Here is a 17,767-nt window from a genome sequence, read left to right on the forward strand (position 1 = left end):
CAGCCCAGTGCACTTGGCAAAATGAAAAGGCCATACGCGCCCATTTATTATGGAGCAAAGCCTGAGCTTGGACCCGATCCATCAACTCTGTAACGAAGCTTTAATCGGTTCCGTTTAATGAATAAAACCTGTGGCACCAGATCGGCTAAATAAAGGTCAGAGGATTACCTTAACGCAATCGTTGCCTCGGGCTCCTCCATCGCTCTCCTGTCTGCCACTTCTTCTGTCTGCCTGCTAACAGGTCAGTCGATTCTCCTGCACAAGTCACTGAGAGTGAAAAGCTGAGTTTACCCGATCTTTTCTCGCATTACCTGAGCGAGGGGATGCCTTGCCTGCTCTCTGAAGCTCTGGAACCCACGGAGTCTGACAGCGGGACTCCCGGGGCCTCCCTGGATGCGGGCTCACGGAAGTCGCTCGGCAGGGAGACGGTGAGGGAGAGGCCGGCGGTCCAGGGGATGGGCTGGTTCTTCTCCCCGCTGTGGACTCCGCGCTCCAAGTCGCGCAGCAGGAAGTTTGGAGAAAGCATGAGGAGCGACCAGGTGGAGGCCTGGTTAGATGACCACTCAGACTTCACCAGGGCGTACTTTCTTCGCAGAGCTTCAGCGTAAGATTCACTCTTTTCCCACTACGACTGTTTCTCACAGCTGAGAGTAAGTTGGGCTTTTCTTGTTTTTTGTAAGGCTTTTAATTTGAGGCTTTTAAATTGAAAGCATATTTCAAACTATTTATCTTCTATCTTCTTTTTCTTAACCTATCCAAGTGCAAACAGTTAAGTACATCAGTCAGAGGTATATAGGTTTATAAATAAATGAATAAAATAATTATTTCTCAGGTACTAATGAAAGAGTATTTAAAAAGAGAAGGAAAATTTCTAAAAAAAAAAAAACAAACAAAAAAAACATCCCACCCACACAAGATATCTGATACCACACAGGTTTTTGGTAGAGTTAAGATCAGTCATGGGTTTTCGGTAAAAACTGTTTTTCCATCTGTCAGTGAGTTTTTGTTGACCTGAAGGAACAGCAGTTCAGAGTGTCCAGGGTGGGATAGGTTCTTTTTTAAAACTTTTTAGTTATTACATTTTTTAAGGTAACATTTACAGAACAAGGAACAGGAGAAACATATTCCCAACATCAACAAGAATAATAATGAAAAAAGAATATTAAAATAAATAAATAATAATACGCATACAAACACACACATACACTTTAAAAATAGATATATGAATTTAAAAATGAATAATAATAAAGTAAATTAGAAAAATAAAGACAGGGGTGAGGGTCTCGGAATGAATTGCAAATCTGTGCATCACAATAACAGGGCATCACAATGACAATTGTAGTTAATGTTTATCTATTTCAGTGGCTAAGTACACACACGATTTTCTCCATCTTTTTCTACCTGGTCGTTTTGGAGTAGGTCATGTGCTCTACAGTGTGCAGCTGTTTAATAAAGAGGGCTGTGGTACAGAAAGTTTTCTGGAGCCAATGTTTTGTGATGATTTTTTTACTCGCTGCCAGCAAAATCTTAAGGAGGTAAGCATCATTTGCATTCATACCATCAGGGATGATCCCAAAATAAAGAGTTCTAAATGTCACGGTAATATTAAAACCTAGGACCTTTAATATAAGTCCCGACACCTTACTCCAATAGACGTGGATAATAGGGCAAGACCAAAATATATGAGTGTGATCAGCCATGACCTCTCTGCTTTCCCTCCAGCAGTTGTATTGGATGTCCATTTGTTTTGATTTTTGTTTAGGGGTGTAAAGAATCAGATTAGGTTCTTCCAACAAAAGTCCCTCCAAGTCTTTGAGTTGGTGGAGGATAGCAGTGTTTTCCAGGCACTCAGCCACATGTCCTGTGTTATTTCTATGTCCAGCTCTCTCTCCCATCTTTGTTTCACATAGTCCGTGGTGTCCATCTTCAGAGGTGAAGCCCTGGTATAGCTTGCTTACAAGTCCTTTATTGTGGCCAGAGTAATAAGCATCTATGAATATTTGAGTGACTGCCGATGGGCTGCATCTTTTTATTGTTTTACAACAGTAATCCCATAGCTGCAGGTAAATAAACAGATGCTGTTTGCCCAAGCCATATATCGCACATAAGTTATTGAAGCAAGGAAATGTTCCTTTTTTAACGATCTTACACATAGATGTAATTCAACAGTGAGCCCACTGCTTAAACCTCTGATCCAGAGTTCCTGGTTAAACTCAGGGTTGTATGCTGACCATCTAAGTATTTTCACCTCATTTAAGAGCTGCAAGTGTTTGATCACTTCCCCCCATAGATTCAAAGAAAGGTTTATAAATTCACTTGTTGTCTGTTGTTTCTTGTTAGTTACCCATGACCCAGTGGTGATTGTATTGGTACACCTGTTACTGACAATTCTACAAGTCTTCCATTTGGCTCCATAAGAGGGGTTACACCAGCACACTAGGGGTCTTAATTGTGCTGATATATAATAATCCTTCAGCGATGGTAAGGCCATGTCCCCCTCCCTCTCCGGCAGCAGCAGTGTGGTCAGTTTGACAGACCCTACCCACTGAGATCATAAAATATTCTTTTATTGTTATAGGTATAATTAATTATAAATAATTATGAGAGGTCCTTTGATAGGTTGATTCCAAGGTATTTAATGTGAGATAAATTCCAGCTGAATTTGCATTTTATAGAAACCTCCTGTGTTGGTGTATCGTTCAATGTCATTATCTGGGTTTTCTGTATGTTGAGGGCATATCCTGGGATAGGTCTTTTAAAATTCTCTGAGCCCCATTAAGGTACCAGCAAATGTATAATTTTTACAGGGAGGGGATTACTGTCTCTAACTTTTGAACAATACAACTTATTAAAGATGGATTATAAAGTTAATGACTGCTCCAATACACAAACTGGGGCTCCACAGTGGCTTGGTGGTTAGCACTTTTGCCTTGCAGCTTGAAGATTTGCGGTTTGTCTCCTGGACATCCCAGGATCTTTGTGACTGGAATTTACATGTTCTCCATGTGCATGTGTGGGTTTTCTCTGGACACTCTGGCTTCCTCCCACAGTCCAAAAATACAGTATGCTGAGGTTAATTGGTAGTTTTAAAATTGTCTGTATTTGTGGATGGGAGTGTGACTGTTTGTCTATATATGTAGCCCTGCGATAGACTGGCCACCTGTCCAGGGCGTCCCTTGCCAATGCTCTAAGTCAGCTGAGATTAAGCGGTGTATAGATATTGGATTGATGGATGTTTTTCCATCTGTTAGTGCATTTTTGTTGCAGTTCAGAGTGTCCAGGGTGGGATAGGTCTTTTAAAATGCTCTGGACCCTATTAAGGCACTGGCAACTATACAGTTTTTCCAGAGAGGGGATTACTGTCTCCAACTTTTGAACAATAAAATTTATGAAAGATGGATTATGTTAGTGACTGCTCCAATACACAAACTGTCACTTCCACAAGAAAGTCAATGTGTTTTAATTTTTGCTGTCCCAACAAGATTATGAATTCTGTCATTTCAGGATGAGTCCACAGCCTGAGATGTCCCCACTGCCGCCCAGGGTTTCCAGGAGCAGCTCTGACCACTCTGGCTTCGTCATGAAGGCTCCTCACAGCAGATCTTCCTCTCCGACGACCACCTCACACCTGAACAGTTCATCTTTAACCGACAGGAAAAAATCCCTCACTTCCAACCTCAGCAGCCGCGAATGGGTGGATCGATTCTGTCAAGATGCACTAGGAAGTCATCGCCCTTGCTCTCCATCCCACTTCTCTTTTTCCCCCTGCCATCCATTTTCTCCCGTTTGCCCCTGCTCCCCAGATGTGCCACAGTCTCCACAACTTCTGACGCCCACTGCTACAAAGATTACCGCTTGCAGTAGTGGCGAAGGCTGCCCATGGATGACAGAGCTCCTGGGAGGAGGCCTACGATGGATGGGTTCTGTAGCGGAGCTCTGCCAGGAGGCTGTTGTGCACATTGGGGAACTGCTGGCCCCTGAGGGCAGCTGCCTCTCCCTTGTGAGGAAAGACTGTGGTAGAAGAAGCACCTTGGAGGAGGTGGTAGCCCTGACAGCACCAGGCCACTTGAGCGAAGACAACCCGTACAGCAATCCACATCTGGAGCTGGTGAAGGGTATCATGGGATGTGTGTTGGAGACAGGTTCACCAGTGAACCTGAGAGATACGCCCGAGGTAAATGTTTTTGCATGTGCCATGGCTCTGCATTTTGTAATCAGGCACATAGGTTTCCAGGTTCTAGAGCACACGTGGTGGATTTAAAGTCAGGAATGAGGACTGCGCACTAAATAAGTCTTGAGAACCTGCTTTTAAAAGATGGCATGGTTATTTCTTGAAGTGTGCGTGTGTGTCAGGGAATCCCAGATCATGCACTTGCTTTTAATCCTTTAAAGATTTCCTCCACTGGTAAACCTGATTACTAAGAGGTTGATGTTTCCTGCCATACGTTCCCTTGCACACACACCCATAAGTGAGGGAAGACGGCACAGCTCACTAAGCAGCTTACAGGTGGTGCCCACAGCAGTTTTCTTTGACCTCAACATCAATGTGATTAGGAATGGGTGCCAGCACCTGGCAGATTTGGACACCAGGTAATCCCAAGTTTGCGTGGGTGTGGATGGGTTGCTCTTAATAACCTGTCAGTCATTGGAGGTTCCTGAGAAATGTGGGTATTCCTGTCCGAATGTGTCTAAGGCAGATGAGTAATACTGAGTAAGACAGCTTAAGGATTGAGGAGTATGAACAGAGTAAAATTTGCATTGTCGTGGAAATTTGTTACTTCTGTATTATATTAAAGATCTTAATACGCAAAACTGTGCTATACACATCATACTCACACAAGTGTTTTGCAGTTAAGTAAGCATACGTATGTGCTCTTCATTCACCTCCACAGGACCCAAGATTCAACTTAGATATGGATCAATCATCAAAGATCAGGAGTGTTTTGGGTGTTCCCATCAAAAACCACTGGAGAGAGGTAACATTCATGACAACTCAAAATTATTTTATGTTAATTATACCTGATATATATATATGTGTGTGTGTGTGTGTGTGTGTGTGTGTGTGTGTGTGTGTGTGTGTGTGTGTGTGTGTGTGTGTGTGTGTGTGTGTGTAGCTTAATATACACAGTATAAAGGAACTTTTAGTGGTATAGAATCCATATATTGTGACAGAGATTATAATGCAGATTGCAGAATAAAACTTTTTGTGGGCAGGTGGTAGGTGTAGTGGTGATGATCAACAAAAGAAGTGGCTACGATGGATCATCTTCTGTTTTTACGAACATGGATGAAAAGGTGAGTCATTAGAGATTTGTCATATTTTAAGGATCGCCACAGGGTGCCAGATGAAGAGGTTTTGATTGCTGTGTATTCATGTTATGCTTACCATATATGAATTTACAAATTTTGGTAAGAACTGACTAATGGGTGTCAATAAATCTGGGTTAAAACTCTCTTGAATTTTATTGTCCAGGTGCTGTCCAATCACATGGATGTGTTGGGGATGGTACTGGATAATGTCCAGCTGTATGAGAGCTCCAGACAAGAGGCTAAACGCAGCCAGGTAGCACTACCACAGAACAAAATGAAATCTATTTATTTCTATGAAAACTATATGAAGATACGATATATATATATTAGATATATACACACAGTGGGTACGGAAAGTATTCAGACCCCTTGAAATTTCGTGACAGAAAAAACAGAAATGTAGAAATTTTTGCATTTTTTAAAAAAGAAAAAGTGAAATATCACATGGTCATAAGTATTCAGACCCTGTGCTCAGTATTGAGTAGAAGTACCCTTTTCAGCTAGTACAGCCATGAGTCTTCTTGGGAATGACAAGTTTGTCCACACCTGGATTTGGGGATCCTCTGCCATTCTTCCTTGCAGATGCTCTCCAGTTCTGTCAGGTTGGATGGTGAACGTTGGTGAACAGCCATTTTGAGGTCTCTCCAGAGATGCTCAATTGGGTTTAGGTCAGAGCTCTGGCTGGGCTAGTCAAGAACGGTCACAGAGTTGTTCTGAAGCCACTCCTTTGTTATTTTAACTGTGTGCTTAGGGTCATTGTCCTGTTGAAAGGTGAACCTTCGGTCCAGTCTGAGGTCCTGAGCACTCTGGAAGAAGTTTTCCTCCAGCATATCTCTGTACTTGGCCGCATTCATCCTTCCTTCAATTGCAACCAGTCGTTCTGTCCCTGCAGCTGAAAAACACCCCCACAACATGATGCTCCCACCACCATGTTTCACTGTAGGGATTGTATTGGGCAGGTGATGAGTAGTGCCTGGTTTTCTCCACACATACCGCTTAGAATGAACACCAAAAAGTTCAGTCTTGGTCTCATCAGACCAGAGAATCTTATTTCTCATAGTCTGGGAGTCCTTCATGTGTTTTTTGGCAAACTCTATGCAGGCTTTCATGTGTCTTGCACTGAGGAGAGGCTTCCGTCGGGCCACTCTGCCATAAAGCCCCGACTGGTGGAGGGCTGCAGTGATAGTTGACTTTGTGGAACTTTCTCCTATCTCCCGACTGCATCTCTGGAGCTCAGCCACAGTGATCTTTGGGTTCTTCTTTACCTCTCTCACCAAGGCTCTTCTCCCACCATTGCTCAGTTTGGCTGGACGACCAGGTCTAGGAAGAGTTGTGGTCGTCCCAAACTTCTTCCATTTGAGGATTTTGGAGGCCACTGTGCTCTGAGGAACCTTGAGTGCTGCAGAAATTCTTTTGTAACCTTGGCCAGATCTGTGCCTTGCCACAATTCTGTCTCTGAGCTCCTTGGGCAGTTCCTTCCACCTCATGATTCTCATTTGCTCTGACATGCACTGTGAGCTGTAAGGTCTTATAGAGACAGGTGTGTGCCTTTCCTAATCAAGTCCAATCAGTTTAATTAAACACAGCTGGACTCCAATAAAGAAGCAGAACCATCTCGAGGAGGATCAGAAGAAATGGACAGCATGTGGGTTAAATATGAATGTTGCTGCAAAGGGTCTGAATACTTCTGACCATGTGATATTTCAGTTTTTCTTTTTTAATAAATTTGCAAAAATTTCTACATTTCTGTTTTTTTTTCTGTCACGATGAGGTGCTGAGTATACATTAATGAGAAATAAAATGAACTTTTTTGATTTTGGCAAATGGCTGCAATGACACAGAGAGTGAAAAATTTCAAGGGGTCTGAATACTTTCCGTACCCACTGTGTGTGTGTGTGTGTGTGTGTGTGTGTGTGTGTATATATATATATATCAATGTCATTTATGTGTTTGCATTTGCTAGGCCTTGGTAGAAATGGCACATGTATTATCAAAAGAACACCAGTCCTTTGAGGTTCTATTGAGTAAGATGGCTGCCACCATCATGCCCTTCACACATGCTCAGTACTGCACCATCTTCATCCCCAGTGAGCAAACGTCAGTCACAGAAGACAAGGTACTTCATCCCATTTGATTGCTTTTCTTGTTTGCTTGTAAAATTTGACATGGAACCTAATATTCCCTCTAATCCACAGTGTATTCTGTCCTTTTTTGTAGATTTCATTCTCACGAGTAATACACTTGGAGTGTGAGGAGCTCGGATCAACTTGCCAGATCTACAGAAGGTATAACCCACAAACTGCAAAAGTCTTTACTGTTCATTTATTTCACACAATTTAGGATATTTTCATCCAACACTGAGATAATGCATTATTTGTCAGGGAGCGTGACATCAGCGACATAGATCCATCGTATGCCTTTCAAACACTGATGGCCATGGAAACACTGAACATGTCAAAGACTTCTGAGGAATCAGTAATGAGCCTCATCTGCTGCCCTGTTCGAAATGAAAGATCTGAAAATATTATTGGTAAGTCCCTGTCTTGAAACTTTTCTTTTAATATTAATAAATTATTGCTCATCTGTTGTAGTTCTTCTTGTTTCATGTCACAACTGTATGAACTCCCTAAAATACTGATGCACGATATTGGGTTGTTATTGTTATGTGATATGCCAAAATTTCCCAACATATTTTGCCCGAAATTGATATACAGCTGTATTTCTTCCATGTAATTGGAAAGAACACTAGTTTTTCCTTTAAGTGGAACGAACATGTTACTCTACTTATTCTAATCCTATTACTTTTATGTAACACTTCCAAAGCAAAACTGTAGGCTTCATCCTACTTTAATAGGCTTAGATGACCTGGTGCAATCCTGACATCCACAACCAGGATAAATTTGATCTACTGTCTTTCACAATATGCAAAACAAGTAAATAAATGTAATCTCTAACCTTGCATGCACCCTGGAACTGGGAATACAGTGCTAAGCATTAGTCAGCATCGCCTTAGTTGTTTCTAAGTGCTTATTTTCTGGCCAATGTCGATATTTAATTTTAAAATCTTTATCAGCCGATACACAATGTGTCGATATGCATCTAAAATACAGCAGCACATACATTCATACTGACATAGAAAATGATGCTCACTTGGAAAGCGAGCTTGGCTACTTCTAACTGCTGTAATTAAGACTGTTAAGCAGGGAATCAAATTAACCCCCTGAAAACTACTAACAATGTCCTGAATACAAAAGACAAGCAAATATTTTCAATATGTCCCTACTCAACAAGTCCTCTTTCTTCTATCTTATACTCTAAAGATGGGACTCCTCTGTAAACTTCATGCTCATACTGCAAACCTGTCCATTTCTTGTTATTTAGCTGTGTGCCAGCTGATGAACAAACAGAGCAAAGACTCAGATGAGATGGAAGCCTTTAACCGATATGATGAGCGCCTCCTGGAAGACCTGGCGGTGTACTGTGGCCTGGCTTTACAATACGCTCAGGCTGTCCAGATCACAGAGGAGCGGAGGGCCAGTATAGAGGTCACACAGGAGGTAGACAAACTGCCTTACCCCATAAAGCTCATATCTGTAGCTGAAATTTATCAGATGTATAAAAAAAAAGACCCTAAAATGTTTCTGTATGTGTGTTTGATTTAACTTCGCAGGTTCTTGCATACCATATCACGGCAGCAGAGGAGGAAATCCAGGCATTGCAGGTGAACTGAACACTTTCTTTCACTCCAGTGATGTTGTTACAGCTCTTAGCATCTCTCTGACTCATCAGTATGACATCATATATTAATAGTTATCTGTACAAAAAAGACCACATACTTCCTCTATCCTATTTCAGTTACCCTCCGTCTTTACTGTTTTCATCTTGTTCATTGGATTAACAGGCTTTAATACTAATATCCAGCTAATGCTCTAACAGGTTAAAGCTCTTGAAGAGCTGCTATCACTGCCTGTGCATCGCAGAAGGTCATGGTGACCTGCACAGGCATGTTAAACCTAGATGACCTCCTGCACGTACATTTTGTGGACGGAAGGGAGAAAAAGAAGTCGCATCTTGTGTCTGTGTGGCTGAATGTTCTGTTCTGCTCTGCCCGTAAATGTATATTTCAGCGGACTTATTTGTGGGGTTTCTGTTACAGGAAGCCACGATTCCCTCTGGTGAATCACTGAATATTCTGGACTTCCATTTCTCTGGTTTTGGCCTCCCAGACGACCTGACCACTCAGGCCACCATTCGCATGTTCCTAGACCTCAATTTGGTGCAGGATTTTAACATCGATTACAAGGTAGCTAATTAGATAATTATATTTCACTGCAACAGCTGAGTATAGCGGCACTACTGTTTAACTGTGATATCACCTAAATGGAAAATATACATACACTACCACTCAAAAGTTTGGGGTCACCCAGGCACTTTCATGTTTTCCATGAAAATTCACACTTTCATTCATTTGCTAACATAATTGCACAAGGGTTTTCTAATCATCAGTTAGCCTTTCATCACCATTAGCTAACACAATGTAGCATTAGAACACAGGAGTGATGGTTGCTAGAAATGTTCCTCTGTACCCCTATGTAGATGTTCCATTAAAAATCAGCTGTTTCCAGCTAGAATAGTCGTTTGCCACATTAAAGGGGCACCGAGGAAGATTTTAGCGGAAATGTAGCGTTGCCTACATTTCCCATGAGCCTCGGCGCGCACTGTCGCAAACCATCGTAAAGGAGCGAGCGAGCGAGCCTCAGGAAAGCCGGCAGAGTTGAAATCATTGTTGAACAATAACGTGTGTACATGACTCCGCGGTCTAATGTTGTCAAAGCTGCTCCGAGCTACAGAGTTAACCGAACGTTAGCTCCGAGCTAACGTTACATTAGCCAATACCCACACAGTGTTTTTGCCACAAAGTTAGTCAACTAAACCAGTCACAGTCAAACTAATCCCACAGTCTACTAACCACACATCGCAAGCAACACACACAAAAGACAAAAGAATTGTATCAAACTTACAAAGAGCTAAAGTTACATACCTGTCTAGGAGAAGCACAGCCAGCTTGGCAACTGTTTTGATTCCTTTTTGCTCCCGGAATTCTCTCCACCTCTGAAATGCCTGTCCAAGATGAACTTTTCTTTTGCTTCGTTGTCGATCTGACAACCTTTTTGCTTGCAGACTTTGCTCCGTTCGCTTCCTTTTGCGCTCCATGTGTGCCGTCTTCTCAACCAACTCTCTGCTCTGCTACTGCTAAAAACAACTAGCTCCGCTCTGCTACGCTCCGTCATCGCACGCGCACCGTAAATCGCTCCGTCTCTCACAGGAAATTCTAGACGAGTCGACAAAAAATTAATAAAATACAAATATTTAAAAACCAAAATGATTCATGAATCGAAAATGGGGGCATTAATAAGTGTAAATAACGAAGATTCATCCACAATAATATGAGACTTTGTTACGAGCATAAAAATCTTCCTCGGTGCCCTTTAACAATGTCTAGACTGTATTTCTGTTTAATTTAATGTTATCTTCATTGAAAAAAAATGCTTTTCTTTCAGAAATAAGGACATTTCTAAGTAACCCTAAACTTTTGGATGGTAGTGTATACATATTTAAATTAGTTTACTGCAATTTATTTAAGTTAAACTATAAGAACACAATGATTTCATTGCAATGCAGGTAAATTTCAGTCAGATTATATCTCTTGTTATACACACACAGAGTGTGAAACCCATCAATCAGTCATCTGCTATTAAACGTTAAACTTGATCATACGGTCATGGAAAAAATAATTAGACCACCCTAGTTTTCTTCAGTTTCTTGTTCATTTAAGTTCTTACCTGTCTCTCACTTATGCCAATTTTCAGCAGTGCCAAGATGGCTGACTTTATGGCTTCACATGATTCTTTTGTTTTAGAGCTGACAACTTCTGAGTTGTGCTACGACTTGAATGTAAGCAAGAAACCACTCTAGACCTTCACATGTCCAGAACTGCTTATGACATGAAATGCCCTCTTATATACCCTGGGGATACAATTAACTTTAAGTATGTCAAATAGGACATAAGTATGACATAATCAGCTGCATATTTTGTCGTGTTCATTGTATTCTTCAGGCAATATACCTTTAGTGGTACCAGGCATTAAAATGAACAAGAAGTTGAAGAAAACAAGGGTGATTTAATCATTTTTTTTACATGACTGTATGGTTCACCTCTTTGGAGTTTTCACTACTGAAACATTTAGCAAGAAAACTAAAAGCATGATATAGTCACACAATTCAGACTGAATTCCATGACTATTTACCACATTTTACACATCTTTCTTCCCCAAGAGCCTCTGCCAGTGGGTCCTGACTGTGAAACGTGGTTACAGGAACAGCGTGCCTTATCACAACTGGAACCATGGACTGAGCACGGCTCAAAGCATGTTTGCGATGCTCATGGCCACAGGCCAACTACAGGTTAGTACATAATGTGTGTCTGTGTATTTTCTGGTGACAGACAACCTAAACACTATCAGGAAAATGTGTGTATCTCTAAATTTGAAAGACAAAAAAATGGGCCTTGGAAAATTTTATTCATGTTGGTGACAATCTTTTCCAAAGTCTGTTCGGGCGTCATTCTGCGTCTTGATATTTGTACATCGGCTACTGAGTCTCACCTGTTTTTAAGTTCTGAGGCTGAGCTGTTCTAAAGTTTGTTTAGAAGTCATTCGAGGACTGCCAGGGTTCTTCAGTACAGAACACTCTTAATTGTTTCAAAGAGGATTTATTTTGACTGCCCAAAACAACTTAACTGCTTTCTGTGGGGATCACACAACAGTCTAAATCTCAACTGAAGTGACCTCTTCACGTCACTTATTTCAGCCACTCTCTCTATTTCCATGACTATTTGTGACTTTGCATTATGGTCAAAGGTTGTGGACCCATTTTTCATGAGTTTGGTCAGATAAGTTGAGTATTTGTGTCAGTCAGATAAGACATGGTCTAATTGTGTGGAGCAGAAATCAGTGTTTTTACCTTTTTATTAAAATAGTTGACCTTTACAACATTTTAATGATCTCTCTCTCTCTCTTTTTTTCTCTGTCCATCTCTTCGTGTTTATACATCAGACTATATTTTCCCGTCTGGAGATCCTAGCATTGATGATAGCCACTCTAAATCACGATCTCGACCACAGGGGTGTTAATAATTCCTACATAGAAAGGTAAACATTACTTCTCCTTCTCTCTTGCATAATCTCTTCTGTTTGTACCAAGTACAAAAATATGATCTCATCCATGCAAGGGCGTCAGTTTGTTTTTAAAAGTGGGGGGGATGGAGACCACAGCACTTTGATAAAATGTCAAAGAACGGCGGCAAAATGCCACAAGCTGGACTTGAACTTACAACCACCACACTAAAGGCAGAGGCTCAACCTGCTGAGCTATCGGTACATATGGATAGAGGAGTCTGTGGGCCGCTATAGTACTAATTCTCCCGGGCCGAAATTTTGTCCCTGCACGCCTCTGGTCGGAGCTTCCACTTGGCACGGGCGCAAATTTAGCATCTGCACGTTTTTTTAACCTCACGAAGGTGTGCTGCATGTCTGTGCAACTCTCGGCCGAGTGCCGATGGTTCGTTCAGGAGTGTCGGAATTTTCTATACTGCTGAAAATAACTGGGTTTACAACGGCTTACATGTGAAGAATTTGAATGTGTTGGAGACAAAATGACCCCTGACAAAAAGTGGGGGGGACACATCCCCACCATCCCCCCTTAACTGACGCCTATGCATCCATGGCTATGTGTATTCCTCATAAGTTATATTTGTCCTACGTTACGTTGTTTTTTATATAAATTGCCAGGCACTGCCTTATCATATAATTTCCTTTCATTCTCTTAGGACTCAGCAGCCTTTAGCTCAGCTGTATGGACACTCGTCTCTAGAGAACCACCACTACAATTTGTGTCTCTTCATCCTAAACAACACCGTAAGGCCCCATTCACCCATCTTTTCATTCATTCTTACAAATTTTTCAACCTAAACTGAAATTCACATCAATAGTATGTCTATTTGTGGTCCAACTACCTCTTTCATCACATCTTACCAATTTTAAATCAAATGACTCCAGACTTGAAAAGACAAATACATAGATTGTTGAATAATATACAGTGGGTACAGAAAGTATTCAGACCCCTTGAAATTTTTCACTCTCTGTCATTGCAGCCATTTGTCAAAAATCAAAAAAGTTCATTTTATTTCTCATTAATGTGCACTCAGCACCCCATCTTGACAGAGAAAACAGAAATGTAGAATTTTTTGCAAATTTATTAAAACGGAAAAACTGAAATATCACATGGTCAAATATTCAGACCCTGTGCTCAGTATTGAGTGGAAGCACCCTTTTCAGCTACTACAGCCATGAGTCTTCTTGGGAATGACCCAAGAAGTTTTTCACACCTGGATTTGGGGATCCTCTGCCATTCTTCCTTGCAGATCCTCTCCAGTTCTGTCAGGTTGGATGGTGAACGTTGGTGAACAGCCATTTTGAGGTCTCTCCAGAGATGCTCAATTGGGTTTAGGTCAGGGCTCTGGCTGGGCCAGTCAAGAACGGTCACAGAGTTGTTCTGAAGCCACTCCTTTGTTATTTTAACTGTGTGCTTAGGGTCATTGTCCTGTTGAAAGGTGAACCTTCGGTCCAGTCTGAGGTCCTGAGCACTCTGGAAGAGGTTTTCCTCCCGGATATCTCTGTACTTGGCCGCATTCATCCTTCCTTCAATTGCAACCAGTCGTCCTGTCCCTGCAGCTGAAAAACACCCCCACAACATGATGCTCCCACCACCATGTTTCACTGTAGGGATTGTATTGGGCAGGTGATGAGCAGTGCCTGGTTTTCTCCACACATACCGCTTAGAATTAACACCAAAAAGTTCAATCTTGGTCTCATCAGACCAGAGAATCTTATTTCTCATAGTCTGAGAGTCCTTCATGTGTCTTTTGGCAAGCTCTATGCGCGCTTTCATGTGTCTTGCACTGAGGAGAGGCTTCCGTCGGGCCACTCTGCCATAAAGCCCCGACTGGTGGAGGGCTGCAGTGATAGTTGACTTTGTGGAACTTTCTCCTATCTCCCGACTGCATCTCTGGAGCTCAGCCACAGTGATCTTTGGGTTCTTCTTTACCTCTCTCACCAAGGCTCTTCTCCCACCATTGCTCAGTTTGGCTGGACGACCAGGTCCAGGAAGAGTTGTGGTCGTCCCAAACTTCTTCCATTTGAGGATTTTGGAGGCCACTGTGTTCTGAGGAACCTTGAGAGCTGCAGAAATTCTTTTGTAACCTTGGCCAGATCTGTGCCTTGACACAGTTCTGTCTCTGAGCTCCTTGGGCAGTTCCTTCCACCTCATGATTCTCATTTGCTCTGACATGCACTGTGAGCTGTAAGGTTTTATATAGACAGGTGTGTGCCTTTCCTAATCAAGTCCAATCAGTTTAATTAAACACAGCTGGACTCCAATAAAGAAGCAGAACCATCTTGAGGAGGATCAGAAGAAATGGACAGCTTGTGAGTTAAATATGAATGTCACTGCAAAGGGTCTGAATACTTCTGACCATGTGATATTTCAGTTTTTCTTTTTTAATAAATTTGCAAAAATTTCTACATTTCTGTTTTTTTCTGTCACGATGGGGTGCTGAGTGCACATTAATGAGAAATAAAATGAACTTTTTTGATTTTGGCAAATGGCTGCAATGACACCGAGAGTGAAAAATTTCAAGGGGTCTGAATACTTTCCGTACCCACTGTAAATACACCTACATGGAATTCGATTAATTGCATTTGAAATCATTTCTGCACCCAGCTGTCTCTGCATGCATTTATTGGTCACGTTGTTGCTTTCCTTTAATTTTACTTGTTCTCCATCTCATCCTCTGCCAGGGGAGTCAGATTCTCAGCGGTCTGTCTCCAGAAGACCACAAAACTGTACTACACTTGATCAAAAGGGCAATCCTCGCCACTGACCTGACCGTCTACATGGAGTACGTTGAAACATTAAGTGTCAAAGTAAGTCAAGAGTTATGCAAGTCTTGGCGTCACCCTGATGCACTCGTTTCTTGTGACTGTTTTTTAGGAGAAGAAAAGAATTCTTCAGTCTTGCCAAGAAAAAGAGAGTGAGCTGGAAGAGCGAGAAACAGCGAGATCTGCTGAGGTGAGAATCAAATAAAACAGTCTGGGACATATCATGATGATGTGTGAGGGCTGTCTTTGAAGTTATTAATTTACTCCACAGATCGATGTTGATGACAGCAAGTGACCTGTCTGCTATTACAAAGCCCTGGCCTGAACAAAGACGGGTAGGTCTCACAAAGTAGTGTTCCTGCGGACACGCAGTTCACAGTTTATCTCTCAATCACATTAAGTTCATCATGACCTTAACTTCGTTCTTCCTCCTAACAGATTGCCAGCCTGGTTGCCAAAGAGTTATTTGCACAAGGGGATAAAGAGAGGGAGCAATTCAAAACTGAGCCCATAGTAAGTTGTGGTTGCAGCTACAATTAATACCTTACAGATGATTTTTAAAAACTTGTTACTGTTGAGTAAAATTCTGATTGGGAAATGTACACATAAATAAAAATGTATTTACAAAATCAATATTGTTCATCACAACTGATTTTTTCATGGTAAAACATGAATCTGGTTCTTGAAATTGGTATTTTACCTCCCTGACGCAACATTCTTGTATGTGTAAGAGTCTTTTGGGGAATGTCTTGATATTTGCGTCACTGTGGCTTAATGTTCAAACTGCACAAAGAATTATACGAGCTGTTATCGGCTGTCAGACCAAACTGAGCCATAAGTGGCAATATTTTTGTATAGTTTGTATAATGTATAGCGAGCCTGATCATTATTATAGATCATTATTTTATTTAATATTGTCACATATTTGGAAATATAAATTCTGACTGATATAACTGCTTTCCCCAGGGTTACAGAAAAGTCTTGATCTTGCTATGTTTTGGACTAAATTTAACTCTTAAGAATATTTATATTGAGTGATATTTTTGCCCATGTCAAAAAATGTATCTGTGCTGCTGTAAATCTGTGCTATTCTGACAGCCAGTGTACTCTGTTACCTCAACAGGACGTGATGAACAGAGAAAACAGCACTCGACTGCCAAACATGCAAGTTGAATACATTGATGAGATCTGCTATCCGCTCTACAAGGTGTGCTACTGTCTGTGTTGCATGTGTGTGGATGCATGCATATGGTATGAATGCATGTGTGTTTGCATGTTTGTAAGAAAAATGACATCCAAGTATTAATCTTATTGTTGTCCAGTTCTTTTACAGTCTGTTCTGATTTCCACTTTTCCATCAACTACTTGATCTCTGTCTTTTCCCTCCTCAGACTGTCTCGGGACTCTTCAACAGCTGCTCTCCGTTGCTGAGTGGTTGTAAGAAGAACAGAGAAAACTGGCTGCAGCTCGCTGAGGAGGCAGAAGAAGAAAACAACGAAAACAGCAGTACTGTAACCTTGGAGACACATAAAAGCATTGATGAAGAGACCCAGACTGAGGAATAAAGACTGGACAGAAGATGAAGACAATGACTTTGGGAGCAAAAAGAAATCTCATGCTGCACCTCATCCTCTCCTGGACACATCTTAACTAAACTATGATCTGATGCCTACACAGCAGAACTTGGATGAAGAAAATCGTTAATGGGTTATACAGTAATCTTGACTAATAACAATGCAGTTATGTCTCAAACAACTTAGATAATGGTCACTGAAACTATGAACGTCTGCTAAATTAATTAAATAATTTTTATACCATATCTGTACTTTTATCTATGAAACACTTTGTTTTGCAAGTTCATTTCCAGATTTGCGAATGAACACCAAGCTTTTGAAATGTTTGTAGATTTTAAAACATAGAAAAATTTTCCCTGAATCCTTACGTTATTAAATTAGTAGTTATTTTGAGATGTTTTATTCACCTTTTGATGCACTCTGAGATTAGATTTGACAAATGTGTTGTTTTTATATATATATATACATTTTTAAAATTATGATTACTATTGATATCTTCTACTATGTAATCAGCAATTACAGCCTAAATACTTATAAAGCCTGGCCACAAGTCATTGCTGGTCTATGAGCCTAGTGACTACAACCTTTTGAAGGATTTTGTTCAGTGTCAGAATTACTTGGTTAGCTAGAAATTCAGAAAAATACATTTTATGTAATTTTCAGTTTAGGATAATAAATAGAGAAAAATATGCCATTTGCCACACATAGTACAATGTCATGTAATGTGTTGCAGTATTGTTGCAACCTTATCTGTACAGCTTTAGAGCTAAGAGACATCAAGATTTGTCATAAATCAATAACTTTAAAAAAAATATGATGAATAAATGGGCAGAAAAGCCTTGCATGTATCCATCATTCCCTTTTAAAGTGATGTTTGGAACATATT

At 41.0% G+C, this 17,767-nt stretch overlaps 1 protein-coding gene across 1 annotated transcript; it reads left to right on the forward strand.

The window, feature by feature from the left end:
* Positions 1-323: 323 nt before the first annotated feature.
* pde5aa (phosphodiesterase 5A, cGMP-specific, a) lies at positions 324-17,443 on the forward strand. The gene is made up of 20 exons (XM_051945960.1): positions 324-604; positions 3,862-4,174; positions 4,893-4,976; positions 5,215-5,295; positions 5,474-5,563; positions 7,274-7,426; positions 7,528-7,595; positions 7,692-7,840; positions 8,692-8,867; positions 8,981-9,031; positions 9,467-9,613; positions 11,647-11,775; positions 12,426-12,520; positions 13,198-13,285; positions 15,227-15,327; positions 15,420-15,497; positions 15,579-15,642; positions 15,746-15,820; positions 16,431-16,514; positions 16,699-17,443. Exons 1-20 carry the CDS (start codon positions 324-326, stop codon positions 16,870-16,872), a joined length of 2,481 nt encoding a protein of 826 aa, XP_051801920.1. The 3' UTR covers positions 16,873-17,443.
* The last annotated feature ends 324 nt before the right edge of the window (positions 17,444-17,767 follow it).

The sequence above is a fragment of the Acanthochromis polyacanthus genome, chromosome 3 (assembly GCF_021347895.1).
Source record: "Acanthochromis polyacanthus isolate Apoly-LR-REF ecotype Palm Island chromosome 3, KAUST_Apoly_ChrSc, whole genome shotgun sequence".
In the NCBI taxonomy this organism is placed as follows: domain Eukaryota; kingdom Metazoa; phylum Chordata; class Actinopteri; family Pomacentridae; genus Acanthochromis; species Acanthochromis polyacanthus.